The 21,605-nt window shown below is 38.2% G+C and overlaps 1 protein-coding gene across 11 annotated transcripts in view; it reads left to right on the top strand.

Moving 5' to 3' along the window:
- RASGRP3 (RAS guanyl releasing protein 3) overlaps nucleotides 1-5,455 on the top strand; it is a 129,159-nt gene extending 123,704 nt beyond the window's left edge. For all 11 annotated transcript variants that reach the window (XM_050754958.1, XM_050754961.1, XM_050754962.1 and 8 more), the window contains one exon: nucleotides 3,475-5,455. In XM_050754958.1, coding sequence (XP_050610915.1) covers nucleotides 3,475-3,483 — 9 coding nt within the window. In that variant the 3' untranslated portion in view covers nucleotides 3,484-5,455. The remainder of the gene's footprint in view (nucleotides 1-3,474) is intronic.
- The last annotated feature ends 16,150 nt before the right edge of the window (nucleotides 5,456-21,605 follow it).

The following is a 21,605-nucleotide window of genomic DNA, read 5'->3' as shown; positions in this document are numbered from 1 at the left end:
GTCTTGCCACTGGCTAGCTATGTGGCCCTGGACATATGTTTCTTCTTTCTGGATCTCAGTTTCATGATGTAAAAAATTGAACCAGATCAAGTACTGAAACCTAGCGAAGGCTGTCATGTGTGCGTACTGAAATGATGCCCCAGAAGCCCCTGACTATATATCCAAGATACCAGTACACAATACAGATCAGCTTGGTTTTCCAAGCTAGAACCAGGGCCAGAGTCAAGAAAGGCAGTGGAAGCAAAAGCCTTTTAGATAAAGGAGAATTGGAAACTTTTGACTCTACTCAAAAGAAGCTTTTGACAGCATCATGGAAAAGGGGGTGGTAAGAATCAGAGATACATGGCCCTTGAGGATCTCTAAACCAGGCTCTGCCTCTGCATGAGCAAAATCATGCAAAGCAAAGTAGGATGCAGATGGAATTTGTTAGAGTATGCTGACATAGAAATTGATTCAAGATGGAGTTAGATAAATTTATTAGTTAACAGTCTATAGTGTATTAAGAGAAAGGATTTGAGAAAATTGGCATCATATTCCTAACGTTTAAAGCAATGTCATGGAGGACAGCCAATGCCGCCCTGTCGAATCGTTCTCATAAACAGAATATTGGGTTAGGCAGAGATCCTACTGGATCAAGCCAGTGCTCTTTAGTCTTATGGGTGGTCCTCCACATTCCACTCTTCAGGAGACCTAAACACACCTCTCCATACATCTCTCCATGATGAGAAAAACTCCAATGACCTTTAACCAGAAATCCCCCTAGTTCCTTCCTGATTGAAGGCAGTGCATAAGGAGGCCACCCATTATCTCTGGTCATACAAGGTTTATTGTAAGTTTCTGCTGAAACACTTTTTTTGTTTTGTATAACATCCACTTTTAAAAACAGCTTTGAGATGTAATTCACATGCCATGAAACTGACCCGTTCAAAAGTATACAATTCAGTATACTTTCAGTATGCTTTTAGCATACTCACAAAGTTGTGCAACCATCACTACAATCTAATTTTAGAATATTTTCATTATTCCAAAAAGAAATCCTACACCCATGAGTAGTCACTCTCCCCCACCTCACCCCAGCCCTAGGCAGCCAACTAATTTATTTTCTGTCTCTATAGATTTGCAACACCCACTTTATTTTTAACATTTCCCCCACTGATCATCTTGGCAATTGTATCAGTCCTATCCCCCCACTTCTTTTACTGGCCTAGCACAGTTCAAGCTGGGAATATAAACGGGAATAAGAGAAAGATCATGATTTGGTGCCAACAGCTCTTAACCTGACGTCTATTTAATGACTTCAGGGGGTTCATGACAGCACTTTATACTTTATATAAAATTATACATGAACATATGCTCACTTCTGGGAAGAGGAGTCCATGCATTAAACAGATTCTCATGCGGGTATGTGATCCAAAAAAGCAAAGAATCATTGTGCAAGAAGATTTTCTGGATTCCCTGTCTAGTCACCCCGTACACCAACTCAGCCTGCAGAGGCTATTTCCATGGGTGCTGTAGCTGCCCCTGGAATCTCAGAAAAAGAACTTCTCCAGGTTGATGGCAGGATGCCTACCAGAGTGCTCAGGATGGCACCCACCTCATGGGCATCTCTGAATTCAGAGGAGAACCTGCTTTTGTTAAACAAATAGTGAAATTGGCCATGAGCTCACTACTATTGGCCTCTCACAGTTCAAGTTACTTAAACTGTGCTTCTGAGTTAGGAGAAGTTCACAGCCTGTTGGGTGTAAGACAATCACATAGGTAAGATTTCCTGATCATTAATCTCTATAAGAAAATATAAACAAGTATCTGGGCTTTTAAAAAAATTTAAATTTGTTTTCTGGAAATTGAACTTTTATATTCAAATGCTCTCTTATCTTTTCTGTGTTCTTATCTCTCTCTTTTTTTTGACAGAGTCTCACTCTTTCACCCAGGCTAGAGTGCAGTGGCGCAATCTCGCCCCACTAGTTTTTGTTTTTTCAGTAGAGACAGGATTTCACCACGTTGGCCAGGCTGGTCTTGAACTCCTGACCTCAGATATTCTACCTGCCTCGTCCTCCCAAAGTGCTGGGATTACAGATGTGAGCCATTGCGCCCGGCCATGTTTTTCTCTCTTAAAGCACAGGGATGATTCACTGACCCCAAGTATTTAATTTCATCTGTGCTAATTAATGAAGGAAGTATGCTCTTGCATGAAATGCATATGTATGGTATATAGTCTCAGTCCCATAGAAATCAGTAACAAATGAGATGTTTGCCCTGTTTAGGGAATAAGCAAGAAGGAAAAAAAAATGACAAAATTATACCCAGGGGTTGAATATGTAGACAAAGGAGTTTTTAAATTTAAGATTTTTTTTTTTTTTTTCTGCCAGGTGAGACCAATAAATGGCATTAGGAGCACTGACCTACACATTTATTATTTAGTATCAGATGATGTTTGTGAGTCCTGTAGTTAAAAACTGTAGAACGCAGAAAAGGTACTTGTGTTTGTAATCCGTGCATTTCCTCCAACAGAGTTCTAGGATTTATACTCATTTTAAAATATAAGGGTATGAACATTTTCTGTGGCAGTGTACCTCATCTCACCAGTGACCACAGAGCCCCTGCATGTCAGAACAGGTCAAGATTACTCTCTTGGCAGTAAGAATACATGCATTTCCTTTAAACTTCTTTTATTTTCCTTTATCTTCTACTAAATTAAATTTAGTCAACAAATATTTATCATAAAAGCGTTGGGAAATGCTGACTAAATAAAATGGAATATGTTTGTGAATATATGTCATATACATATATAGTCATACATATGTACATATACATATGTAGATTGATAGGTTTTCTCAGTGCCCTTATGCACTAATTTACACTGTAGATTTCTAAAAGGGAAACCTTTTAACAAGAATCATTTTGAGGAACTAATGATTTGTGGTATACCCTTTAAGGTCAACATCCTAGTTGGACTCCATATAGGAGTCTTCAAGAGTTCATGTGCTGGGTGAACTACGTGATCTCTCTCTCTCTCTCTTTTTTTTTTTTTTCTGAGACAAGCTCTCACTGTCCCTTAGACAGGACTGCAGTGGTGCAGTCATAGCTCACCACAGCCTCGAACTCCTGGGCTCAAGCGATCCTCCCATCTCAGCCTCCTAAGTAGCTGGGCCAGCAGGCATATGCCACCACACCCAGCTGGTTTTTATTTATTTTTTGTAGAGACGGGGTCTTGCTATATTTACCAGGCTGGTCTTGAACTCCTGGTCTCAAGTGATCCTCCCACCTTAGCCTCCCAAAGTGCTGGGATTATAGGTGTGAGCCACTGCACCCGGCTACCTATGTGATCTCCTAATTCCCACTAAATCCTGAGACTATGAGGTACTGATCATTTCAGATATTCCCTCAAATTCATCTGAAAAACTGCTCTCTAGGAACATTCTTACTTTGTTACATGAGATCCAACCATGCAATAGGTTCCAATTTGTGTTTCAGGATGGCTGACTTCAGGCTGCGGAAACTGAAGGCAATAATGTGGGCTTTCGGAAGGGCAAGATGAGACACTCTGAAGAAAGCTGTGACTCTCAGGAAGTTATCTGGAAAGATACCTGGATGTTCACTGCCTTGGGACACTGTGGGATCTCCATGTTTGGACTATGGGACAGAGAATTGACCCTAACTATGAACTATTTATTTCCTGCTCCCCTACCCCTAGTTAAGTGCCACAAAGAATGTGTTATGTAGTCAGTAGTTTTTTCATGTATCTTTCTCTAGAGCCATTTATATACGGGTGAAACGAAAGCTTTTTTGCATGTACTTGATACTCATTCTGTAAACTCAAGACTTCGCTTTTTTTGTGAGAATATCCTTTCAATACTTTTATAAACTTTTGTGTGTGCTGTGGCGGGGAACAGTTAACAAGGAGATGATTTAGAGGATTTTTTTTTTTTTTTTTTGGTGTGCCTTTTGGATGGGACCAGGACTTAACATTTTCCTGAGGACAAGGAAGCTCTTCAGACACTGGAATGCAGTGATTCTTCTAATGATGGTCAACTGCAAGAGAAGCTATTTACATTGTTCCTACCATACAGTTGCTATGATATGTAACAAGTCACACATGTATATATCACACAAGTCTTACCAATTCTGCATCACTAGGAAGCTATGGCATGGTCGTGAAAACTCTCCTAATACTTATAATAGCCATGGAAGAAAATTATGCTTGTCCCTTCTGACTGGGTTAAGCCATCTTTCTTAAGATTCCTGAAGTAGAAATAGCAATTAAGAAATAAATTCAAGTTTTGAAGGTTAACATTTAGCAGAAAAACAAACCATTGAATCAGCTACTAGGTGATATGCAAAACAACCATCAATTTTTTAAAACTCAAGAATTTCATGAAAAAACAAACAAACAAAAAAAACTTTCGGTTGTAAAAGAAAACCCTTGTTCTCTTCCTAAGAAACGGCCTTCCACAATTAAAGAATATTCATAGAAAGAAAATAATCACAAACCATATTTGATTAACATTTCATTTAAGCTTTTAAAATATCAATCTTTTAAGTAGCTCCCATTTACCCAAAATAACTAGTTATGGTTCTATTTCTTCCATGATTAGAGGAGAGAGAGCTTGATTCAAGATACTGAAAAATAGAGATGGGACTGAGCCTGTGAATGACAGGAATGATCTGTTACCAGGTGACTAGTCGGAAACTACCCCACAGAGGTGCACTGGTCTGCATTTGGGGGCTAAAGTGTATATATTCCATTTAAAATGGAATTTGTTTGTATTTGGGGCAGTCTTCAGTAAAGCCTTTCTCCTTTCTTTTCTCCACTGAGGACAGTTCTGCTCAGCAAAATTGTTGAGTACCTGTTCCAGCCAGGTTCCATGCTATATGCACGAAGTTAAGAAAAACTTGGTCTTGGCCCTTGAGAGCTGACAGCCCATGGGCATTAAGGCAAAGTGGTTCCAGTGATTTAAAATATGGTTCCAAATATGCTAAAACCAACTTGTGCCAACCAGATTTACAGATTGGAAATACTGCAGATGAAGTGAAGTTATCAGTTGAGGGAGCTGTGATTAAGCTGGATAATAAGAGAACACGCCACCTGTAAGCACTCAGAAGGCAGTCATCCCTAGATGTTGGTTTCATGTATATTACACTATCTACTACTACCCATAAATGCAATAATATGCATGTTAACAACATTAAAAACAGAAAACAGCAATCTAAGTACAGGAAAGCTTTTTTGTGTGTTTAAAAAAATGGAAGAAAATTCAGGAAGAAACGTGGTTAATAAACATTGTACTGTTCTTTTGCTTCTCAAAGGAATTATTCACTTGCCACTTTGGTTATTTTTGAGTTTTCATACATAGGAAGTTTTATATTGTCAGCCTTCCTATGACAAAGATATTAAATGTAACGAGTAAAAAATAAAAAAGAACAAATAACTATGTATATACATATATAAATTACATATGTGCCTGTATATTGTGTGTGTATATACACAGTAAGTCCTCATTTGTCCATAGATTCTTGGAAACTGCTACTTTAACAACTTGAAGTTGGTCTTGAAACAACTATAACAAGACCAACTTTTTTTCTCATCAACGTTGTAATGAAAGGAAATTGAATGAAATCACCTTGTGGAGGACCAGTTTGAACACTTCATTTGACTTGAAGTTGCTGTTCCCAAGAACCTACAGACCATGTTAAGTGAGGACTTACTGTATACACGCACACGTGCGCGCGCACACACACACACACCCCTACCTATTAATACTTTGCTGAAGAATAATTTAAGTCTATGACAAAACTGCCTTATAATTTTGATTATATCATTTACTGACAACCAATGACTCTGATGTTTCCAATCTATCAATTTCCCATAATCAGCAAAATAAACAAAATAGGCAAATCCATGATGGGGCAAAAAGAACAATCACAATTGACTCCTCCAGACCTTAATTTTGTAGGTTTGATGATCACTGTCACCCAGAAAATTGAAAGAAAAAACAAAAGCAAACTCTTAACAATGAAAATGAGGTATGAGGGCAGGATTTATTAAATGTTTTAATTGCATCTTCATTGGAGCATCTACGAATTGACTGATGCTTTCTCAGATCTGCCTAAACCAGAGAAGCCATGATTGGTTATTTGAACCCTTATGTTGAGTGGATATCCTCTGAAGCAATAACGTCCCCAGATTTTCATGGTAAGTCTGTACAATGGACAGAGTAGTTTGCAATTTAAAAATGAAGAAGGCAGGACTTCTACAGAAGAGCATGTCAAACTGTTATTGATAGTAGGAAGCTTAATTATTCCTAAGATAAATATCTTAATTTTGCCAAAATATATAAAGCTCTAGAATGACTGAGGAAATCAATTCAGTGAAACTGCACCACAAAAGTGTACCTTTAGCACGCAATTCCCAACCAGATTGAAATCTCATCTTGGCTGCTTATAGTCATGGAATCCTGGGCAAGTCAGGTACATCTATTTGAGCCTCAATTTCTTCATTTGAAAAAGAGAGATTTCACTACCCTCTTCAACTACCTCATAGAGTTTTGGTAAAGATTTTACATATATTTGGTAAATATATGTAAAAGTATTTGTAAAGACCTTATGTTGTTATTATTTTGCAATTAAGCAGGATTCTTCTCTAAAATTGTTTTAAGAGCCCAGATTTTCTGTATATTATATGGCTGTGTATTTGGAGGCTCTAAACTCAATATTTAACTAAATTTTTTGTTAAAAAAAAGATTTAAGGTGGCTCACGCCTATAATCCCAGCACTTTAGGAGGCTGAGGTGGGTGGATCATAAAGTCAGGAGATCAAAACCATCCTGGTTAACATGGTGAAACCCCGTCTCTACTAAAAGTACTAAAAAAAAAAAAAAAAAAAAAAAAAAAAAAAAAAAAAAAAAAAAAAAAAAAAAAATTAGCCGAACGTGGTGGTGTGCACCTGTAGTCCCAGCTATTTGAGAGGCTGAGGCAGGAGAATGGCATGAACCCGGGAGGCAGAGCTTGCCGTGAGCTGAGCAGAGATGGTGCCACTGCACTCCAGTCTGGGCGAAAGAGCAAGACTCTGTCTAAAAAAAAAAAAAAAAAAAAAAACAGATTTAAACAGAAGTATTAATGAAAATAGTCAAAAGAGATTTTCTTATTTCTGGCACTATGTGTGTGTAGGATTAGTTCTGGTTTGATTGTAATACTGACTAGTCTTGTCCTGTTTGAAAATAGACCAGCAAGATTAAGAAACCAAATGTGTAAAATGTAAATGAAGTTAGAGAAAAATCCATATATTGGGTATATGTAAATGGGATAAAACACAAATATATTTAAAAGGCTGGCTCTTAAAAGAATTTATTAGTTTACTACATAGAGACAGGAGGAAAACAAACGCTACTTTTTAAAATAAAAAGCATTTACTTGGTAACTGGAATGTATTTTACAACTATTGAAGGTGGGTAAGTATAGGAAACTACTTGGCATTTTAAGCCTTAATCAGGAAATGGCTTCCTCCTGGCTGCATCCAAAACGTGCTGGCCTAAGTCTAGAGAGCACTCAGACCTCAAACAAAAATGATTATCTTGTGTCTTAAAAATGTCACTAGCATATCATGTTGGAATTCATGCCCATTCAGAATCTAAGTGACATGCAGTTTATCCACAGGAGCATAAAGGAAGAATTACTTGGAGCATTCTACAAGGCAACTGGCCTGAACACCTCAAAAATAAAATATCATGAACAGATAAAGGAGGGAAAGGGCAATTTTGGATCAAAAAAGATTGGATGAAACACAATAGTGAAATGCAATGTTATAAACCTTGATTGGATTCTGGGTCAAATATTGAAGAAGGCAGTGGCTCACGCCTATAGTCCCAGTGCTTTGGAAGGCTGAGGCAGGAAGACTGCTTAAACACAGGAGTTCAAGGCTGCAACGAGCTATGACTGTGCCACTGCACTCCAGCCTGGGCAACAGAGCAAGACACTGTCTGGATTAAAAAAAATAATAAAAGAAAAAAGTAAAGCAGGCATTTGCGGGGGCAACTGGAAAGATTTAAATATGGAGTATAGGCCGAGTGCAGTGCCTCATGCCTGTAATCCCAGCACTTTGGGAGGCTGAGGCAGGCAGATTACTTAAGGTCAGGAGTTCGAGACCAGCCTGGCCAACATGATGAAACCCCTAAAAAAATGCAAAAAATACAAAAATTAGCCAGGCGTGGTAGCGCATGACTGTAGTCCCAACTACTTGGGAGGCTGAGGCAGGAGAATAGCTTGAACCAGGGAGGTGGAGGCTGCAGTGAGCCAAGATCACGTCACTGCACTACAGCCTGGGTGACAGAGTGAGACTGTGTCTCAAAATAAATACATAAATAAATAAATAAACAAGTAAGGAATATATATTAATTGAACTATTATATGAATGTTAACTCACTTCAGTGTGGTAACAATTTTATGGTTATGTAGGAGAATCTTTTTAGGAGAAGTAATTAGGGATAGAGTATCAATATTTGCAACTTTCAAAGGGTCAAAATTTTTTAAAAGTTTCTATTTGTGCAGAAAGATAAAAAGAAATGTGGGAAAATACCAAAATGTTGACTCTAGGTAAAGGGTACATAGATGTTCATTGTACTATTTTTTAAACTTTTATAAAGATTTGTGATTTTTTAAAAAGTTGGAGGAAAATAAATCATTATTCCTTCTCTTACTGGAAATCATTTTAAAAAGCATCAATGAGAATAAAAACAAAAAACAGTTTCAATTTGCAGAAAAAGCTGGTGAGAACTGAAATCCTGGCCCAACAAAGGAAAGATGGTTAAGAGCATCAGAGACTTGCAGGACGGAGGGACTTGCAGGAAGGAGGACAAGGACTGACATCGCTCTGGGAGAGAAGGATTCAGTAGCCGCTATTTAAAACATACACACAAGGCCGGGTGCGGTGGCTCACCTATGTAATTGCAGCACTTTGGGAGGCCGAGGTGGATCACTTGAGGCCAGGAGTTCAAGACCAACCTGGTTAACATGGTGAAACTAAAAATACAAAAATTAGCTAGGCATGGCAGTGCGCACCTGAAATCCCAGCTACTCAGGAGGCTGAGGCAGGAGAATCGCTTGAACCCGGGAGGCGGAGGTTGCAAGTAAGCAAAGATCATGCCCCTGCACTCCAGCCAGTGAGATTCCACCTCAACACACACACACACACACACACACACACACAGATTCCGCCTCAACACACACACACACACACACACACATACACACACACACACACAGATTCCGCCTCAACACACACATACACACACACACACACACCAGGCGGCAGCAAATATCCCGCTCAGAGAGAAGGGGCACACACTGAAGTGCAAATCCTTAATCCTTGTTTACAACAGAAGAAACAAGGACATGTTAGCCGGTGGCAGGAGCTTCCCGGGCCTGTTTGGTTCGGAGAAGCAGGAGAGCCAGGGCACACTGACAAGCAGTATTTGCTGGAAGCAATCTGCCTCTGTGACAGCAGAATGCCAGAGGATCTTTATGATGAAAAAACCAGAAAATCCCATAGTTGCCAGTGCCCAGCAAGATGTTAAGACTAACTGAACTCACACTCAAAACCTAGGATCGTAAGAGAAATTTGACGGGGCCTGAACACTACCCTGGTTCCTTCCCTAGAGGAACTTCCCACAGATTTTGAATAAAAGCTCAAAATTAAAACAGAGGTAAAACCAAAACCAAGGGAATATGAGTAGATAAAAAGAGGACAGTTAGACAGATGTCAGAGAACTCACCAGAAAACAAAACTGCTACAAAGCATATGAAAATTGTTTCTCCAAGAATTAAAGCTACTTAATGAATTCCTGCTTCACAGAAATCATGGTAATAATAAATGCTTATTGTTTTATGTTACTAGGTATTAGGGTATTTTGCTACACAGTACACATGAATATAATATCCTACAAGGCAATGAAACCATAATCTTTGAGGTTATCTTCTCTACTAGACAGAAATAATTTACACCTCTACCTGATAAAAATCCGTTGCATCTTAACCATTTTCTGGAAGTTAGAAACTGAGACCTAATCCTCAGTAAACAGTAAATGAAACAAAATTACATTCCCCTAAAGAAGGTTCCTATATCTCTGTACTATTGACATTTGGGGACACAGAATTCTTTTTTGGGAAGTGGGAAGGGGGCTGTCCCTTGCACTGTAGAGTATTTAACAGCATCCCTGGCGTCTGCCTTCTGGATACCATTAGCACTTCCTTTATAACTAAAAACGTCTTCAGACATTTCCAAATGTCCCCTAGGTGACAAAATTGCTCCTGGCTGAGAACCACTGTCCCTGCATCAGAGTCACCTGAAGGTTTGTTAAAGCACAGATTGCTGGGCCTCATGCAGTTTCTGATTCTGTTGGTCTAGGGCAGGGCCTGAGAACTTGCATTTCTAAGCTCCCAGGTGATGCTGGCGTGGCTAATGCTAGTTGGGTACCGAACTTGAGAACTGCTTCTAGAAAGTCAGATGGCTCTCAGGCAGGTTTGTTAGACACTGCTGCAGAATGACACCCAAAGGACATACAGCCATCTTCTGCCTCATTTCCAGGTTTTAGATCACTTTTTTTTCCTGCAATCCTTTCTAAAGAGGAGTGTAAGGTGAAGGCAATTCTACATAAAGGTCCACATTACAGCAAAATTTTAAGTCTTTCTAAATATCAGCGTAAATGCAAAAAAAAAAGCAAAGAGACCCTATATGAAAGATGTTTAAAAGTTATAAAAATAGAAAACAGAACTTAATATAACAGAACTAAGCTCAAACATCTGTTATATAAATATAAATGGGCTAAACTCATTTTTTTTAAAGGGTACTCAAACTGATACCACCACCAAAAAACCCCAATTCTATGCTGTGCACAACAGACCTGCCATAAAGTGATTCACATCATTGAAAACTTTTTTAAATGGGCAAATATACACCAAACAAATACAAGCAGAAAGAAACACTGATCATAAATATAGTATCACACAAAATTAAGGCAAAAGGCACAAAAAAAGGCCGGTGCCGTGGCTCCCGCCTGTAATCCCAGCACTTTGGGAGGCCAAGGCAGGTGGATCACCTGAGGTCGGGAGTTCGAGACCAGCCTGACCAACATGGAGAAACCCTGTCTCTACTAAAAATACAAAATTAGCCAGGTGAAGTGGTGCATGCCTGTAATCCCAGATACTGGGGAGGCTGAGGCAGGATAATCGCTTGAACCCGGGAGGTGGAGGTTGCAGTGAGCCAAGATCACGCCATTGCACTCCAGCCTGAGCAACAACAGCGAAACTGTCTCAAAAAAGAAAAAAAAGAAGGCACAGAAAGACAGAAAGAGACAAAAGTAGGCCCATTTTAATGTTAAAGGACACAGATCACAATCAAAATATAATTATGAATATTTTTGTACCAAATTATAGAGCATCATCATTTATAGAACAAAAAGAATAGATTCAAAGATACACAGAAATGTATTAGTGGTATAGAATATTTATTATCATCTAACTCAGCTCATGATATAACCAAGTACCAAGTACACAAAAAATAAGGCGCTTAGACCTGTGCCATTCAACACGGTAGCCGCTGGCTACATGTGGCTAATGAGCAGTTGAAATGTGGCTAGTCCAAATTGACAGGTGCTGTAAGTACAAAATATGCCAGATATCAAATACTTAGTACAAAACAAAGAAGGTAAATATGTTGTTAATAATTTTTTCTATTGATACAGGTAATAATAATGGTTTTGATATAATGGGTTAAATAAAATTTCACTTTTAAAAAACTTCCTTAACATGATGGCTATTTTAAACTTGAAATTGAATGTGTGGCCTATATTATATTTCAATTGGACAGTGCTCCTGCTCTAGAACTAACTAAAAAGGCAGATCTAAATACTTATAACAATGAACACATATATAGTATTTATTTCATTCCAGACACTGTTCAAAATATTTTGCACATATCAATGCATTGAGTCCTCTCAGCACCCTAAGAGGTAGATGCTATTATTATATCCATTAGCCATTTTATGGATGAAGAAACTGAGGCATAGAGAAACGAAGTAATTTGCATAAGATCACAATAGTGAATCTGACATTTGGTTCTCATCAATCTGGCTCCAGAGTCTGTACTCTAAACCATGATGCTACAATTGATAAATGTACATATTGAACTCTGTCCTTTGAAAACAGAGATACATCTCCTGTACCATCTTCTCCAATGAGATAGCCATAAAAATTGACCACAGATTAGGCCACAAGATAAATATCAAGTTTCAATACTGGGAAATAATACAGAGGAAATTATGCTATAATGCTATAAAATTAGAACTTGATAGCAAAACCAGAAAAATGAAGTAGCTAAAGTTCAGAAATGAAAACAAAACAACACAAAACCTACCTCTTCCAAAGAGCTCTTGAATAAGAGAGGAAATCAAAGACTAGCAAATGATCATGAAAATACAGATCAGAATAACTACAAGATTCAGCCTCAGCACTACTCAGAGAAAAAGTTTCAGTCTTAAATACATTCATAGACAAGAAAGAGTACAAATAAATGGCTAAACTTCTCAAATCCAAGGCAAAAAATAAAAACCAAAAATGAATAATTTTCTAGGAAAATATAATTTACAAAAACTGATCTAAGAATTAAAAAAAAAAAGTAAAGTTGTTGAAGAGCTACTGTCCAAAATTAGCATCGGGCTTAGAAAATTTTTATCAAACTTTTAAAGTGTAAATAATTTCAGTGTAACTTACATTGTTTTAAAACACAAACAAAAAACTTCTAGAAGCTTTTAAATGAAGGGAATATAATATTATTCTGCAATAGGACTGTTTGTGAAAAAACAAATAAAAAATAAAACAACAGTAACAACAAAAAGAAAATATAACATTGATACCAAAACCCAGTAAGAGTTGTCCAAATTAAGAGAACTGGAAAAATCTCATTTCTGAATATCAAGGTAAACCAGAATGCTGTAAATACAGTAAAAATATGAAAATTATTAGTAGAAATTCAAGAATGGCTCAATATTCATATATTTATTAATACAAGTATGCTAATAATATATAAAGAATAAAACTATATGATCATGATAATAAATGCTAAATAAATGTTTGACAGAATACAACATATATTTTGATTTAAAATTTCTTAACAGTCAAAATAAAAATTTCTAAATATGATTAAAATATATCTATTTCAATCCCAAAATCATCATGATCCATTACAAATTTTTTTTTTTTTTTTCAGACAGGGTGTCGTTTTGTTGCCCAGGCTGGAGTGCAGTGGCATGATCTCGGCTGACTACAACCTCTGTCTCCTGGGCTCAAGCGATCCTTCCACCTCAGTTTCCTGAGTAACTGAGACTACAGGTGCCCGCCACCATGCCCCAGCTAATTTTTATATCTTTTTTGGTAGAGACAAGGTTTTGCCATGTTGCCCAGGCTGGTCTCTTAACTCCTGGGCTCCGCCTGCCTGGGCCTCCCAAAGTGCTGGCATTACAGGTGTGAGCCACCATGCCCCGCCCCAGATTCTTAATGAAGGAATAATGCAAGCATTTATAGTAAGAACTTGTCTAAGATAACAAGGCTTGTCATCACGATTATCTAACATTGCTTTTGAGGTACTAGATACTACAAATAAATAAACAAGAAAATAGATGTATATTTAAAAGTAGGCAAAATTGTTACTGTAATATAATCCTATACCTAGAAACCCAAGAAAATCAACTGAAAACTTACTACAAACAGTAAGAAAGATCAACAAGGTAGCTGTGCATTAAATTAATAGACAAATAGTTTTCATAATGTAGACAGCAATCAGTTAGAAAACATAAATAAAAGACCAGTGACGAAAATAGATAAAATATCAAGGAATAAACTTAAGAAACAAGCAAGCCATATGAAGAAAATTTTAAAATGTTCATGAGAGACACAAAAGAAGACTGAAAGGAATGGAAAGGTATCAAGTTCTTATGAAGAAATCATCATGAAGATTTCAGTTCTCTTCAAGTTAACCTTTGAATTTAATACTCCAAAAACACTAAGAAGATTTTGTTTTTGGAATTACCAAATTGATTTTAAAATGCATGGAGAAAAATCAAACACAAATAGCTAGGAAATATCTGAACAAGAGTAATGAATATTAATTAGCCCTGCCAGATATTAAAACATAAAGTCTCAACCAGTAAAATAATGTATTACAGATGCCTGCATAGAGAGAATAGCAAGTCCAGAAACAGAAGCAGCAATATAGTAATTAAACATATGGGCTAAAGTGGGCATCTCATAACATTTCAGAAAACATTATTACTCAATGAATGATTTGAGACAACTGGGTAGCAATCTTAAAATAAATTTGAATTTGTACCTCAAAACTTACACCATGATAATTCCAAATGAATGGGTGATTTAAATGGAAAGGAACAGAACCATAGAAATGAACAGTATGAAAATTATTTTTAATTACTATCTTGGACAGGGGAAGCCTTTCTAAGTATGACACAGTTCCCAGAAGCCATAGGAAAGAAGATTGACAAAAATCTGCGACATAAAAAGTCTGATTGGCTTATTATACCAAAAGTTAAGGGAAAAGTAGACAAAAAATACTTTAAAACATTTTCAAATCCTATCACTAACACAGAGCTAACTTACCTAATATATAAAGAGCTACAAATTCATAAGAAATCTAATGTCCTGGTTTCAAATAAAATGAGCAAAAGAATTAAATGGACAATCCACACCAAAAGAAATCCAAGGGATTCATAAAACCACATCATATCCCTCACAAAGAAGAAATGCAACTTAAAACTACACTGTGGGCTGGTAGCGGTGGCTCACGCCTATAATCCTAACACTTTGGGAGGCCGAGGTGGGCAGATGGCTTGAGTCCAGGAGTTCAAGACCAGGCTGGGCAGCAGGCTGATGGCAAAACTTCATCTCTACCAAAAATACAAAATTAGCCGAGCGTGGTGGCACACAGCTACTTGGGAAGCTGAGGCAGCAGGATCACCTGAGCCAGGGGAAGTCGAGGCTGCAGTGAGCCCTGATCACGCCACTGCACTCCAGCCTGGTGACAGAGTGAGACTGTTTCAAAACAAACAAAACAACAACACTACACTGTGATAACAGTTTCAGTCATCAAACTAAAAAAATGTGAATATCTTCTTGGCACAAGTGCGAGAGACATTCTATTCATACATCACCACTGGGAATACAAATTTGTATATCCTTAATGGAGACCATTTTGGCCATCCATAAAGATTAGGAACATTCTTTCTTTTTGACTTAGTACATATATGAGAATTTATCCTAAAGAAAATGAGAATGACAATAACAATAGTAGTAATAGCAGTAACTAATAGCTACAGCATATGTCAGCCACTGTTCTAAGCAGTTTACACAGGCCGTGTCACCAAATCTCTGCACTAATCTTAAAGTTCTTACCTGATGAGGAAACTGAAGCAGAGAAGTTAAGTAGCAGGCCCAGAGACACACACCTCATAAGTAGAGCCAGGGTTCAAACCCCAGCACTCTGTGTCCAGAATCCATGCTTTTATTTGTGATCTCTCAAGCTACACTTGGACATAAGAGAAATTAAAAGTAAACAAGAGTTTTCACAAGGGTATTGTTCAGGATTGGAAATAACTGGAAATAATCAAAAATCTACCAATAAAGACTTAGTTAGTTATATCCATACAGTGTAATACCATTCAGATGTTTTAAACAAAGAAGAAACTCTATATAAATTGATAGGAAGTCTCCAAGATAAATTTTTTAAAAACAACCAAGCTTCAAAACATTATGTATTATATGTCATCATCAGTATGCAAATGAGGGAAATAATGAATATATCTATTCCCTTTATATGTTTAAAATATCTCTGAGAGGACAATACCACATACCTAATAAACTATTGTGTTTGGGAGGGGAACTGTGTGGCTGAGGGGCAAAAGTGAGAAGAGGAGCTCATTGAATAACTTTCTTTTTTTTTCATTTTGAATTCTGAACTATGAATAACCTATTTAAAAATTAAATAATAATATGGCTGGGTCTGGTGGCTCACCCCTGTAATCCCAGCACTGTAATCCCAGCTACTCGGGAGACTGAGGCACAAGAATCACTTGAACCTGAGAGGTGGAGGCTGCAGTGAGCCGGAGTCACACCAGTGCACTCCAGCCTGGGCAACAAGAATGAAATTCCATCTCAGAAAAAATTAAAGAATAGTATTAATAATAATAGTAACAGAATGATATGGATCCTCCTTAGGGTCTATGTCACAGAGGAACAAAGGGTTGCAGGCAAGGTAACAATGACAAATGTGAGGACTGACTGCAGCAGAATGTGCACCTATCCTTTTGATAATCACTTAATGAAATAGAAAAATCCAGAACTAGTTATTAGCAGAACTGAGACAAGAATATTTTTAAAACTCCTAATACAATCCTCTTTCCATCACTCTTATTTTTCCCGTAGCTAAAATGACTTCGAAGGTGGTGTTCTATCACAGAAAATGGTAGAGGTTATAGTCTGAAAAAGAAGGTTGATCTGGTATACCATATTCAGAGAAACCCCTCTCTGGTCTGGGAGAGTGCATTATGATGAAGTATCCCTCAGATACACATAAAGGCATTTACCAAATTAGTGGTCTTTAAGCCCTTGTGTTTACCTGATCGTTTTAAAGTTTATATACAAGGCTGGGCCCGGTGGCTCACGCCTGTAATCCCAGCACTTTGGGAGGCTGAGGCGGGTGGATCACGAGGTCAGGAGATCAAGACCACGGTGAAACCCCGTCTCTACTAAAAATACAAAAAGTTAGCCGGGCGTGGTGGCGGGCGCCTGTAGTCCCAGCTACTCGGGAGGCTGAGGCAGGAGAATGGCATGAACCTGGGAGGCAGAGCTTGCAGTGAGCCGAGATGGCGCCACTGCACTCCAGCCTGGGTGACAAAGCGAGACTCTGTCTCAAAAAAAAATTTTATATACAAAATGTTTCATCATAAATTTAAATAAGTTTATTGTTTGCTATAAGATGAAATGAGCATTGACAGTGATTGGAATAAATATTTCATGACATGATTTGATAGCATAGGTTTTAAGTAGGTTATTGCATAGAGATCTCTAAATGTAAAAGAAATCATGTATCAGTTTATCTATTTTATCTAGTGTATCTTAATAGATTTTGTTTTCATAAAACATTCTAGTTATATTGAAAACAACCCACATAACTAACCTATATTGTTTTAGTTAGTCTGAATTCAGAATATCCCCAGACAGGTCAATTTGATCCTTAAGGGAAATACATACAGTACAAAAGTATTTAAAGGGTTAGAATGCCTTCTTTATGTAAACTGGGAAAAGTTATTTTCTCAGCTAGTTTTGGGGAAAAGTAACCGTGAAAGATGATCTAGAAACTGATTCCCTTGCTTACATTTACTTGACTTAGCAGCATTATCTCTTGCAGTGACTTCATGCACTATTCCTTATTCCATTTTGGAAAACACTATGCTAAATCATAGGCATCATTCTACTTTCTTATTGTGTTTTTATTTTTTATTTTTATTTTTCTGAGACGGAGTCTCACTGTTACCCAGGCTGGAGTGCAGTGGACTAATCTCGGCTCACTGCAACCTCCCCCTCCTGGGTTCAAGTGATTCTCCTGCCTCGGCCTCCCAAAGAGCTGTGATTACAGGTGTGCACCAACACACCTGGCTAATTTTTGTATTTCTAGTAGAGATGGGGTTTCGCCATGTTGCTCAGGCTGGTCTCGAACTCCTACCTCAGGTGATTCGCCTGCCTCAGCCTCCCAAAGTGCTGGGATTACAGGTGAGCCACCACTCCTGGCCGTGTTTTTAGTTTTTAGAGATCAGTTCTCATTGTCGCCCAGGCTGGAGTGCAGTGGCACAATCATAGCTCACTTCAGCCTCAAACTCCTGGGCCTAAGCGATCTTCCTGCCTTAGCCTCCCAAGTAGCCGGGGGTTACAGGCATGTGCCACCATGCCCGGCTAATTTAAAAAAATAAATAATTTTTTTTTTTTTTTGTAGAGATAGGGTCTTGCTATGTTGCCTGGACTGGTCTTGAACTTCTGCCCTAAAGTGATCCTCCAACCTAGGCCTCTCAAAGTTCGGGGATTACAGGTGTGACCCACTGCACCCAGCCTATTTTGTTTTTGATGGGAAAATAAAAGCATGACCAATGAGAGGGAATGTTCTGAAGGGACATAAAAAGAATTCTGTGGCCGGGTGTGGTGGCTCACGCCTATAATCCCAGCACTTTGGGAGGCCGAGGTGGGCGGATCACGAGGTCAGGAGATTGAGAGCATCCTGGCTAACACAGTGAAAACCCGTCTCTACTAAAAACACAAAAAATTAGCCAGCGTGGTGGCATGTGCTTGTAGTCCCAGCTACTCAGGAGGCTGAGGCAGGAGAATCACTTGAACCCGGGAGGCAGAGGTTGCAGTGAGCCGAGATAGTGCCACTGCACTCCAGCCTGGGTGACAGAGCAAGACTCTGTCTCAAAAAAACAAAACAAAACAAAACAAAACAAAACAAATTCTGTAACATGAGCCACCCAATCTTCAACTCACTCCCTTTGTTGTCCTTAACAATGCTGTTACACAGCAGCTCTATTCTACATAGTCACACACTGAATACTACGGAAAAGAATTTATTAGGAAAAAAGCTAGAATACAAAAGCAAATTTGAACATCATGTTGTACTGTTTCAAAAAACAAAAAACAAAACAAAACAAAGATGCAAAGCAGATTGCCCATCTTTATGTGTGAGTACTCAGGATATCTTAGGCTGTTTTGAAGTTGTAGGAAGGGCAATAATCGAGTGCTATGCCTTTCTCTGCAACATTTGTTCCAAACCTGAACCAGGAGGAGTAAAGAGATTTCTCCCTAAGATTGTGCTTAGGAAGTTCCTGAATATTAGTTACTTCTGTATTGATAATAAACACTGAGTGTGTATTATGTGCTATACATTGTGGTAGGTATTTTATAGGGATCATCACACTTAATCCTCCCAGCTCTTCTAAGAAGGTGGGAATTACTCTCACTTTAGAGATTGGAACATGATGGGTTAAATAACTTGCTCAACATCACATAGCTAGTGTATCAGACTGCCTCCTGGCAATTCAAATGAATTGTTAGGCAAGTGTTTGTTGCATCCACCCATCGCTCTCAAATTTTAACATAGGTACAAATTTCATTGCCCCAGTTTGTTATAGGGTAGCTGTCTAGGGGAAAAATGCTTTCTATTACTTTTATGTTTTCTGGAGTAAGCACTTAAATAACTTGATAAGGTGTTAACGTTAAGAGTGGCACCACAAAATTTAAATTTATTACATTTCATTATCATTATAAATAAGATTTTTTAAAAAGCCCTGGCTCATCCTTTTAGGTTGTAATTTACTTTTTATTTCATTAGAAAATTTTTCACCAATTTCTAATAATTGAGGGTTAGAATGAAGCAAATTTCTCTGTAGTTGACTTGTGATAGATCATCTTCCACACCATACCACATAAATTGGTTTCTACTGGAAGAGAAACAATTCTGAAGCAGTTAAGCCTTGAGAGATATTACAGCTGGTGTTGACTAATGCATTGATAGGTGCTGGAAACTTTGCATAACTGGGAATAAACCTACCTGTTCTGAGGACTTGATAATACTTTTCATGTATTTTGCAAATAAGTCTGTTATCTCAACCATTTTGTAAATGCCTCATAAATAAAAGAAAGAAGCCAGGCGCTGTGGCTCACACCTGTAATTCCAGCACTTTGGGAGGCCAAGGTGGGAGGATCCCATCAGCCCAGGAGTTTGAGACCAGCATGGGCAACATGGCGAGGCCCTGGCTTTATGAAAAATGAAAAAACTTAGCTGGGGTGGTGGTGCCCATCTGTAGACCCCGCTACTTGGAAGGCTGAGGTGGGAGGATCACTTGAGCTTGTGAAGTTGAGGCTGCAGTGCGCTATGATCACTCCAGTCTAGGCCTGTCATTCATGCATTTATTCACTTATAAACAAATAAAGAGAGACAGTACTAGATATGCTTGCTTTAAACCCCTAAATAATTGTTATTGATACTTTCGGGTTCTTAAAGATTTTCAGTTACATTTTCTTGAAGATTTCCCTGGTTTTTGTAACCTTTCAGAGTACATCACTTCATTCCACTAAATGTTATACTGTTATTTTACTCTGTCCTTTTTCAGTGAAGCTTCTAGAACTACAGTGGTCCCCTGGTATACACAAGGAGATTAGTTCCAGGACCCCTGAACTAATGCACATACCATTATGCACACATAGTCAAGTCCACAGTCAGCTCTGTAAAACCCACATATATGAAAAATCGGCCAGTCCCTATAAGGAGGTCTTTACATCCTGTGAATACTGTATTTTACAGCGGCATTTGGTTGAAAAACTTTCTCATATAAGTGGACCTGTTGTTCAGGGTCAACTATAATCTAAATTTATGGTTTCTTTTCTCATTCTTTCCTTAAACTCCAGAAAACTGGCCTCATTTTTATTCTGAAACTGCTCTTGAAAATGCCACCAGAAAAAAACAGAAACACAAAAACGCCACAAGACATAATGGCTATTTTTCAACTCTAGTTTGTTGAATTTCTCTGTAGCATCTGGAATTGTGCATTACTGAGCTCTGGAGCCAGATGGCCCTAGGTTTATTCCAGCTCCCCTGCTTACTAACTATATGGATATGGGCAAGTCTTCTCAACTATCCTGACTTCACACTCTTTACAAGTGAAAAGAGGGGTAATAGTAGTACTCACGTTGCTCTCAATAAACAGTAATAAAATAAATTAGCATTCATAGTACCAACCCCAAGCTTCCACGCCGTTGTTCTCTAGGTGTCCCTCTTACTCTGTGACCCTGCTCCATCTATCCCTTAACTGATTAATCCTTAAGATTTCATCCTTGGTCCACTGCCCCTTTCCTCCCTTTTTGGATGGTTTAATTCAGAATCATTTTTCTGATGAAATGTTTCAATGCAAAAATCAGTGGATGTTGATCATTCCCAAACTTCTACCTCCAGGCATTTTCTGGAGTTTCAGACTGAAATCATTTCCCCCAGCACACCTTCCCCCCTTCTTGTAATTTCGATTTCAATTGGTAGTTCATCATCCACTGAATCACAAACCAAAAAAACCAAAAACCAAAAACCAAGGTTCATACTAAATTTCTTGTTCTAATATACTCCTATGGTATTTGCTTCCTACGTAATTCTCAAATCCGCCCCTTCTATACTGTTACTGTATCTACTACATTAGTTTAAGCTCTATGCTTCTGATTCCAATCTTTGCCCTCCTTGAGTCTATCCCCTAACTCTTGAGCCAATAATTTACACAGAGCCAAACTTGAATATGCCGTGTTACTGGTATATTACTGTACACAAAGCAGGTCCAACTTACTCAGGACAGCATGGAAATCCCTCTATTAACTGACCCCTGCAATCTTTCCAATTTCTGCCAATTTCTGCCAATTTCCACCCCATATAAACAATATGGAAACACTATGCTGTCCTAGTACCCACACAGAACTTTCATTATTATTTATGCTACAATTACCTATGTTTCTGGTTCTGTC

The sequence above is a fragment of the Macaca thibetana genome, chromosome 13 (genome assembly GCF_024542745.1).
Source record: "Macaca thibetana thibetana isolate TM-01 chromosome 13, ASM2454274v1, whole genome shotgun sequence".
In the NCBI taxonomy this organism is placed as follows: Eukaryota; Metazoa; Chordata; class Mammalia; order Primates; family Cercopithecidae; genus Macaca; species Macaca thibetana.
Note: the sequence above shows the minus strand (reverse complement) of the source record. Positions and strands in the feature narration are given on the sequence as shown.